General features: G+C 38.8%; 1 protein-coding gene across 1 annotated transcript; it reads left to right on the forward strand.

Moving 5' to 3' along the window:
* Positions 1 to 10,107: 10,107 nt before the first annotated feature.
* Positions 10,108 to 10,513, forward strand: LOC110900971 (the record flags this gene model as incomplete). Its single annotated transcript, XM_022147826.1, is given in 2 exon segments — positions 10,108 to 10,206; positions 10,208 to 10,513. Coding segments are annotated over 2 exon segments (405 nt in total), but the record flags the coding sequence as incomplete, so codon positions are not given.
* Positions 10,514 to 10,801: the final 288 nt, after the last annotated feature.

Genomic DNA, 10,801 nt, shown 5'->3' on the forward strand with positions numbered 1-10,801 from the left:
CCTCGGTAACTGGACCAGGCGGATCGTGGTGGTCGGTGGCATTGATGGTTCGTTCATCAGATTGTGTGGAAGAATGTGACTCATCTTGGGTACTGTGATTAACTACTTCTTGTGATGACGGAAGTGTGTGTAACCAACTCAGTGTGTTAGCATACTCCTTCTCCCCCTCACTACTATGTTGGGAAGTATAGAAAAATTCGGTTTCAAGGAAGTCACAGTTAAGCGTAGTGTGCATATGGTGTGTTTTGGGATTATAGCACCGATATCCTTTTTTTTTCAATACCATACCCGACAAATACACATTTTTCAGCACATGGACCTAGTTTCCCACGATCAGTTTTGGGTATATGGACAAAAACAGAGCATCCAAAAACTCGAGGTGTTAATGTAAAAGGAGGGGGGAGTTTGGTAAAAGCAGAAAGAGCTTGAATAGGAGTTTTCAAATTGAGAGCTTTGGTTGGAAGCCTATTGATTAAATACGTGGCGGTAGCAACTGCTTCGGGCCAGAAAAATTTAGGGACTCGAGATTCAATAAGGAAGGCACGAGTTATTTCCAAAAGAATACGGTTTTTTCGTTCAACAGTGCCATTTTGTTCAGGAGTGTGTGGACACGTTGTTTGGTGAATAATTCCTTTGTTTTGACAAAATCGTTTCATAGATTCATTTATAAATTCTCCTCCATTGTCAGATCGAAGAATTTGAATGTTGGTTTTAAATTGTGTTTGTATCATGTTATAAAATATAGTAAACTTATCAAACACTTCAGATTTTTGTTTTAAAAAATAACACCATGTCATACGAGTGCAATCATCAACGAAAAGCACAAAAAAACGGAAGTTTTGCCCCCCATTAATTTCTGCGGGTCCCCAAACATCAGAATGGATAAGAGAGAAGGGTAAACCAACTCTTGTGTTATTCAATTTATAGGTATGTCTATGGCTTTTAGCTAAAACGCAAGTCTCACGATTTAAAGATTTATTTGAAGAAAATAACTTTGGAAATAAAAGATGTAAATAACCGCTGGAAGGGTGCCCCAATCTCCTATGCCATAACCAAGCTTCTCTATTTGTAGTCCCGTGAGCAAGCATCACAGTACCTTGTTGGGTCACTTCTTCCACATAATACAACCCGTGACGTTCAGTGCCACGCCCAATGATCGCACCCGTCCTGATGTCCTGAAGGATACAAAACGTGGGATGCATTAAAACAATGCAATTTAATTCCTTTGTCACGTGGCTAATCGATAAAAGTTTTTGTGATAAAGATGGTACATAGAGACAATTCGAGAGCTTTAAAGTTGGAGATATTTCAATAGTTCCTCCCCCTTTAACGGGAATAGCCTCCCCATTTGCGATTTTAATATGATTAATTCTAGGTTTAGACTTTGAGACTATATCGGACGGGTCGTACATCATGATGTCAGTAGCACCACAATCAAATATCCAAGAATTATCTAAATTTTCATCTAAATTTTCAAAAGTTTGGGCCATATTGACCTGTCCAAGGGTTTTATCTACACCTTTTTTATTTTTACGTAAAACACCTTTTTGAATTAGTTTATTCTTTGAAAACAAATAATTTTTAGAAGTGTTGCTTCTATTTTGGCCAGTATCATAAATTCTAGATTCTTGAGGGAGGCCTTTGAACATATCAGAAATATCAATAAAGTTAGGGTTAAAAGAAATGGGGCATGAGGAGATTCCCTCAGACCCAGTACCTCCAAATTCGTCTAAGCAGCCACTGTTGCCGTCGCCTTCTTCGCCAGCGAATGTTAGGCCCCCAAATCCACCATTTTCATTGTTGTGAGTATTACCAGAGACTGCACCAGCTTTTCCCCCTTCTTTGTTCCGAGTTCTGTGGCCATCGGCCACCACTCGGGGTACCCGACGAGTTGAAAGCATTGGTCCTTGGTATGTTTCATCATACCGCAATGATTACACTTTAATTTAGACTTATCGATCCGAGATGATGAAACATTGCTCGAGATTTTTTGACCTGTTCGCCCTTTAGATAAAAAACCTTGACCTTCGTGTAACCGGTTGGCAACTAGTCCTGCCGCCACCCCGTTTTGAGACGTGGAACCGTCTGTAGTCGTTCCTAAAATACCTTGATGTGCCATCTCTTTTCGAACGGCTGCGTAAGCGCCCTCAGCCGAGGGTAACGGGTCACACCGGAGGAGCTCCCTTTTTATGGTATCGTACTGTTTATCAAGGGCGTTCAGGAACTGAAATAATTTCTGTTCTGACCGGATTTTACTGTAAGTTGCTATATCAACGCCACATTTCATCGGGTTTGGATCTCTCCTGTCAATTTCTCCCCAAACACCTTGTAGAGTGATCCAAAGATCTTCAAGCGGTGAACCATTCTGTTTAATCCTGTTTGCTTTGACGTGAAGATCAAAAGTTTGTAATTTATCCTTCCCACTACTATAAGTAACAACCAAGGCATCCCAAAGCGATTTTGCAGTGGGAAACTCGGTTAAGTTACTTGCAAGAGTGGGTTCTATATTTTGTATTAACCAAGAGAACACTATTAAGTCATCTTGTTCCCATTGTTCGTACCTTTCGTTAGTTGGTTCCGGTGGTGCCGGGTCTCCGGAAAGATGACTTAAAAGTGTTTTTGACTTGCCTCCGATTGCAACTCGAATCATTCGGGCCCATAAAGCATAGTTTTGATTGTTAAGCATGAGGCTGATTTTGAGGCTGTCGGAAAGATTTCGTGTCTGGGAGTGGTTTTGATTTGTGAGGCTGTTTTTGAGGAGGTTGGTGATCTGTAACGCCATACCGTCACTCGTGTTGTTTCCGTTGTCCATGGTAGAGGTTGAAGAAGAGGTTGGGTAGGTGATGAGCGGGTTGATCCTAAGATCGTGTGCGCCGCTCTGATACCATGTTTTCTAATGGTAATAGAGAGAGTACTTTTTGTATATTACTGTTGATTGAATGAATTACAAAGAAGAAGAAAGGGACATATAAATACAGATGGATATGAGCTAATACTAGAAACTAAATATGGGAAATCACTATGATTAAGGACCAACGGTCCATAATGAAAAGATGCTAGCTGTCAAGGTCTTTAGGAGGGAAAGATTTAATATTAATTTTGATTATTTTTCTAACAGTAAACTCCGTTACCCCTTGACGCTCCGATGGTAGTTTAAATTTAGTGTAAATTTTGGAAAAATTTAATGTTTTTTTTTGTTTTCGTTACCCCTTTTCTTTGAAATGTTGCCCCTATAATAATTTTCTAGATCTGCCACCGGTATGATATCTTCAACATTGGAAGCAACTGGACCTAAAATTTCTACCGTCACTCCATTAGTCCGTCATATAAAAAACTATAGAATATGAACAAAGATAGACTATAGGCGCCCTCTTTGTCTTATTAGTGTATACTAGTAGTAAAACCCGTGTATAAACACGGGTGGTTTTAAAAAAACCATGAATACCACATTTTATTAAACAACAAATCACGATACATTTTTTAGAAATGAATTACTTTCCCGAAGGTTCATATCTGTTGGAAATGTGCTTATATTTGGAAGTTGCTAGGAAAATGCAATAAAGATGAAGCCCAAGTTCAAAAAGTAAACACATTGAACCATAAAAACTAACTATGGATGCACTTATTTAGCCTTTCTTTTCTAGGCAATTCCATTTCTTTCACCATTTTCCAGTGTTCATATAATAGGCATGTCTTCCCAAAGCTCGCCGCTATTAACCGCTCTATAGCAAGCCATATGCAGATCACAAAAGCATAGAGTTCATAAATAAAAAAATGGGTAATATAAAATATAGCATAGAAAATGAAAATAAGATTAAAAGAAAACCTGTTGAAATCTTGAGTCCCAAGATCCCGATCGACTTGTCTAACTACAACCATATCATTTTCAACCACATGTCATTCATCGAATTAAATAATTTAAAAGAGTTCTAAATGAATCAATAGATTAAAATTAGATTGTACCTATTGCATTACTTAACCACTAATAAAAATGTTGAAAAAAGTACATGTTTGTGATTACAAAGACCTTCATGATTAGCCAAATAATCACCTGATAACGTCATAAACTTCGATACAGAAGCTGTAAAACATCAAACGGATATACTAACAAACTGTGAATCTTTACTTTGAAAAAAAATCAATACATGCAATACAACTTGACTTTCAACAAACATTAACTGTGATCACACGATCACCTGCCTCAACAACTTTCACCAAAGCCTAATCAAGAGTCTCTTACCCATATTCATCGAATTGAATATTTGTTCAAAAGCTCCACTGCATTGTGTCACGAAAATGGTGAACAAACTAACAGTGTGCGTTGCCACGAAACCAACATGTTTTTTGTAGTCTTGAGCTGGTGCACCATATGGCCCGTCGATTAAAACTTTAGGGAAACTGTAAAAAATATTAATTTATTTAAAAATACACATCTAAGTTTTAAAATAGAAGCAAAAAGATGAGCGGGTCGAGTGGATTAGGAAACGGGCCAAAACAAATTTTTAGTATAGATTATATCAAGTTGACTTGCAAACTCCCTTTTCCCATTTTTTTTTTGTAAATATTGATGGGTTAATTTATAAACAATCCTATTACGATAACAATCTGAAGCTTTGAATAGAGCCATATAAGACGTTATATGCATTAAAAATAGGCACCGGACAACTTTCAATAAGTTCGACCCGTTTGATATTAATCATGATCCAAAGAAATTAGTGAGGTTCCATCAAATCATACATGAGAAACATTTCCTAATGTTCTTGATATTATTTAACAAAAAGAATATCTTTTACTTTAAAAAGGATGTGGTTTCATGTCATATGTTTGGGCCACTGTACATCTGATGTGTTGTCAACTTTGTTTTTATCAGTTAGATGTCCTTGTTTGCATGATGTTCACAAAATACTTGATGCTTTGGGTGCAAATAAAAAGGCATTTTCGATGCGTTGTTTATGGACCAACCAATACAACCTCCTAAATCATTTTCTTTTAAGGATTTACTTCATCACCGTAATACTAATGCTTTTGTAATCACTATTGACACGCTAGTTAACGTAAAAAAGACAAAATGTGATCCGACCCCTTTCAACCTATTCCCATTTTGACATGTTACCAAACTCGCCCATCTTAATTCTTACCACCTTAATATATATAGACACAACACAGTACAAAAACTACTCTCAACGGGCGTTATCACAATTGACTATGTGAGATCAAAGGATAACATTGCGGACCCGTTTACGAAAGACTTAAGCAAAGAGTTAGTTCAAACATCGTCAATAGGAATGGGACTAAATCCCCTGGTCAATGAGAATATGTGGGAAACCTAACTTAGTTGACTGGAGATCCTAAGATCTAAGTTCAATAGGACAACTTATTCATATTACCAAAGCGGAGCTATTGTGGGGGAGTACCCCAAACCAAATAAAAGGGAGTTATATACTTCCTAGTCCATTCCAATCAGTGAAATTGAAGTGAGGTTAAGCATATTAAAGTTAGCGATTTCGGGAAATCAAATAACCATAATGCTTTTAATGATTCATGGGAATCAGCTATGTGAGAGAGAAGTAGGGTCACTTCGAATGGCATTGTGGGGTGTACAATCCTAGAACTCTCGCAGAACCAGGCTAGTGTTCCAGGACCATAATAGGACACGACAATGAGGGGTTGGCCAGACTAGGGAGAGTATTGTGTGAAGCGTATTGTCGTTTACACAAATGGGGGTATGTTCAAGGACATCGCGTCTACAAACCGCTAGTAAGCTAAGTATGTTTCACAAAAGAAGGTTCAAAGGTAAAAACCTACCTATCTTGCAACACTCAACTATTGAAGTGTATCGTTGAAACTTGTAAGGAAAGATCGATTTCCATTCATGTGGGGGATTGTTGGAAATTTTGTGAAAATATGAATTTTCACAAATATAGGAAATGCATTTTTCCTATTTTTGGACTAGAAATAAATATAAGAAATTGAGGTGTTTTTATATATTTATTTGTGGGTTTGTGTTCTATGTTGGCAGAGTTTCGCAACGAACTAAACCGCGTCCAAAACGGAGCTAAGATGAATGAGATATCGATGCTCAAAGTTTGGTGTTTGAAACATTGAATGCTGAGAAATTGGGAAAGTGGCACATTGTCCCACATACGAGGAGAGATGAAACTTAAAGGTGTATTTAAGTAGGAACTCTCCATCCTTATTGTTTCGCGGCAGCACACACTAGTGTACTCGCAAAAGGTGTGGAGCACCCTAACTCCCACGCGCGTGGCGTGGGCGGTGGGCGATTGGCAATGGGCGCTTTGATGGCGCACTTTGCACTTCGCACGCTCGCAACGCCGCAAGAAGGGTGCGGAGCACCCTAACTCGCACACGCGCGCGCACGTGGCGTGGGCGCAATGTGGCGCTTTGATGGCGCACTTTGCACTCCGCACGCTCGCAACGCCGCGAGTCACTTGAGCGTCGCCTTTGTATTTTTGACTGCGCGCGCGTTGTGAAGCACATGGGCTGCAAGGACCAGGTGTCAGGTAAACCTTGGAGGATGACGTGGCAGGCAGGCGCACGAGTACACGGGGCAGGTTGGTCTGCGCGCACTGGCGGATGGATACTGAAGTGACACGCGCGGACGCACTAAAGTGTGCCAATACGGAGCGACTGTGTGGCGTGTTCGTATAGGTTCACTGGTGGCTGACGCACGCACGCAACGTGGTGCAGACCTACTCGCGCATGAAAGTGAGGCAAACTAGCGCACGCGCGCGAGGTTGGTGCGGACCTGCTCGCGCATGAAAGTGAGCTAAACTGGCGCACGTGCGCATGAGTGATGCAGACCAGGGGCGCACAGAAATGATCCAAAGCGCGCACACGAGAAGAGCTTCCAGACTTTAATGACAGAGCAGTTTCATTTCAGCGTTTGAAACGGATGAGTCAACGGTTTTGACTGAGAATTAAATGACGAATTAAAGTGTATTGAAGACGTTTAATGCTATTTAATTCTCTCTTTTAATTTGTTTTGGTGTTTCAACTCAGACGCTGTATAAATACAACATCTTTTCCACAGCAGAAGGACCCCAGTCACAACAACAATTTATGCAAACAATTCTCTGCATATTTCTGATCTTCTTCATACTTCTTTCAAGGTATTCTTCGAGTCTTCGGGCCAGCTCCGGCAGTACACACTGCTCCGGCTGTTGTACCTTGGGAAACAAAACGAGTTCTCCTTGGAGACTCGGAATTTGTTGTAAGGGCCCTGTGTTAAACACAACCCTCAACCAGTTTTATTTCCGTCTCATCTTCTGTTCTTGTAATTTGGTTATTTCAGTTGTAATTGTACTGTTATTTACAACTTTCTCTATTTTCTGTATTGTAATTGCATAATAAAATTGTTTTATTTTATTCAATTACGCGAACGGTTTCTACATAAAAGTCGTTTGTCGGGCAGTGGGGTACCGACTAACGATTAATTGGGATTAGTCGGATTTGGAATTTTATATGTAATTTTCAGTATTTTGTATATATGTACACATATTTATAGGTAAATGTTTTAAGTAAATAGGTTTTTACCCCTCCTCAACGTTTTTTAAGTATATAGGATTAATCTTGAAATCTGCATGATTTGGTTGAAAATTGTCCGGAATTTACAAGTTTTGGCTGAAATCACCAATTTTTGGCCGGAATTTAACTGGAATCACCGATTTATGGTCGGCTGACTAGGTCTGACTTGGGCCGGCTAGGGCCGATTAGCGATTAATGGACCGATTAACGAAAAATTAATTAGTCCCCGGCCGACTAGCGATGCGATTAATCGCCGACTAGTACTGATTTTTACAATACTGTGTATGATCCATTGAGTAACTCATATAGCCAATATGTGAAGAACATAATCATCTAATAAACTCAATACATCTTATAATCTGAAATCCCTGTGGGTAAATTCGAAATCACCATTCACCAGCAACTAACTATCAACTTGAGAACACTAAAATCAATTTATCCAATCAAAACATCAAATTAAATACGGGTTGAGAAGAACTAACTTAGACCATTCGTAGTGGGGCGTGTTTTTTAAAAATTTTTCAAAAAAAACGCCGGATAACGCCCCCTCTCCCACTACACCCGGCGTTTCCGGGCGTTATATTTGAAAAAAAAGCACACCGGCGTTTTCTTTATAACGCTTAATCTGGTTTGTTTATTAGTTGACCAACCAATCACCACTCACATACATGTCTGATAAGGTATTATTGGACTAATACTAGAGAGAGGGGGATCATGCATGTGGCCAAAAACCTTTTTTAACTCACTGACAACTTTTGAATATAATATGTATTTCGTTTGTTTTGTTTTTTTTTCATTAAAAATAATATGTTGTTATTGGCATAATGCCCCACTACGCCACTTTTGCTATAATGCCCCATCGCTGACTAGGACGCCACGTGTCGGATAATGCCCCATGATGGAGGCATTATAACCCACTACCACTACACATGGTCTTAGGGTCGGAAATCCACTTACCAATTTCATAAGAAATCGCGAACCTTTCAAAGTTCGAAAAAAGGTGATTGTCAATTAATACCAAGAATGGGTTTAGAAGGCAAAAAAGCAACAATCAAACTGTGACTTCAAGCCGACTCGAATATGAATCCGATGAACATAGTAGAGATCCATACAGTCAATATCACACATTAGGGGTTAACTTATTTTACAAATGACTGTAAAAGTAAGAAGTGTAAGAAGGCATTATAAAGTGACAAGTGTCCAAGAACCTAAAATATAAACCCACTACACCACCATCAAAAACCTAAACCCCCCACCCTCGCAAAAAAAAAAAAAAAAAAAAAAAACCTATACCTGACCAAAAAACCTAACCCCCCCCCCCAAAAAAAAAAAAAAACTAAACACCCACCCCCGGCGCGCACACACACACACACACATATATATATATATATATATATATGGGTGGGTGATGGGGGTGGGGCGTGGGGGGATTGGGGGGTTTAGGTTTTTGGGTGGTGGGTGTTTAGGTTTTTTTGGTGTATTGAGTTTATTTTTAGAAGCCTTTGTACACTTTTTATTTTTAGGAGCCTTTGTATTTGATCCTAAACCCACACATTACTTTCTAAAAGAAAAAGAAAAAATCATTAGCGCTATAATAACGATTTTGCTTATATTGTATCAACTATTTTTGTGAGAAACTTACCTCATGAACAATTTGATTTGTAAAAGTAGTCAACTTGGTTGCAACAACATTTTTATTGAACTTTATAAGGGTATGTTTGGCAACAAGCTTTTAGGAGCTTCAAGCTTCAGACTTTAAAGAAAAAGCTCCAGGCCAAATAAAAGCCTTGTTTGGTTGAAACAAGCTTCAGGCTTTTAAATTAGTTGAAAAGCTCTTTTTGAAACGCTGGTGGAAGTAGCGTTTAAAAAACCTACAAGCTTTTAGGGTTCAAATTACTTAAATAACCTACAATCCTCATCATCCCAGATTGAAGAAAGGATCAATCACAAGCAAAAGCCAGGTATGCATGTTCTTATTTAATTGAATTGAATATATCTTATCTTCTTATGTGTTGCAATTTTCAAATTGGAACGTGAAGTATTAAAGAATCAATCGCAAGCCAAAGCCATGATAATGGTCTGTGTGATCTGATGCATATATTAATTAGACAAAGCATCGATAAAAGCAGTTTAAATGGGTATGACTAGAATTTCAATGGGTATGACGTGAGTTATTCATCCTTTTGTAAGAGCAAAATTTCCTTTTGCTAGATCATTATGACTGCTCATAGTATGATCGATCTCATGCATATATTAATTAGGTAGATTGAAGGTTCCCTAAATTCAATAACGAACATAAAAAATCTCTACATGTAGTAAATAAATATGATGCGAAAGATCAAAGATCAGGGTTTCGTAGGCTTTGAAGTTTGAACCTGAGATCACACACTTAGCTCGACATTGGTGCACCTCGAGAGTTACCCGGGATCGGATCGGTAAAAATCTCTAACTAGTCGAGCTTTAACGAGTCCGAGGTCGAGCTTTGCATACAAAGATCGTTTAGGCTCGCGAGCCTAAACGAGCCTAAACATAATTATATATATATTATATAACATTGGCTGGATCCTAGACCCTGTGTCAATAGCATTAGATTCAGGAATATCAGGTGGTGCTTTAATTTGTGCATCTATTCATGTGGGTGAGATTAAACCGGGTGGGTTGAAGGGGGAATCATAGGCATTATACTTGTAATGAGACTTTCTTGATTTGGGGGGCTAGAACTGTTTTTAGAGTGGAGAATGATGGGGTTGAAAAAGGGTATGCTCAAGTGACACTTGAGGCTGATGATGTTGCGGTTGCGGTTAGCCCGAAGGGTATGGCTCATGCTTTGGTTAATGTTGATTCGAGTAGGACTACGTACATTGTTGGGTGCCAGGATAGAGTGATTAGTTATAATAGCTCGAATTCGGATTATTTGAGAACAATTTTAAATGAGTTCCAAGCTCGGATAGAGCTCACTTCAATATAGCTTAAACGAGTCAAAGCTCGGCTCGATCTCGGCTCACCAATGTTATATAATATATATATATATATAATTAATATAAAATTATGTTTAGGCTCGTTAAAGCTCGACTCGTTCGAGCTTTTTACCGATCCGATCCCGGGTAGCTTTCGAGCCGTTGCACATCATTTACACCCCTACTACTCTTCTATTAACCCTGCAATATATTTGAATCCAACCAAATTAATATTTCACAAGGACTACATATGGCAAGTGTACAAGAGAACATAAGAAAGATTACTGGATCAAGTAGAA

The sequence above is a fragment of the Helianthus annuus genome, chromosome 13 (assembly GCF_002127325.2).
Source record: "Helianthus annuus cultivar XRQ/B chromosome 13, HanXRQr2.0-SUNRISE, whole genome shotgun sequence".
In the NCBI taxonomy this organism is placed as follows: Eukaryota; Viridiplantae; Streptophyta; class Magnoliopsida; order Asterales; family Asteraceae; genus Helianthus; species Helianthus annuus.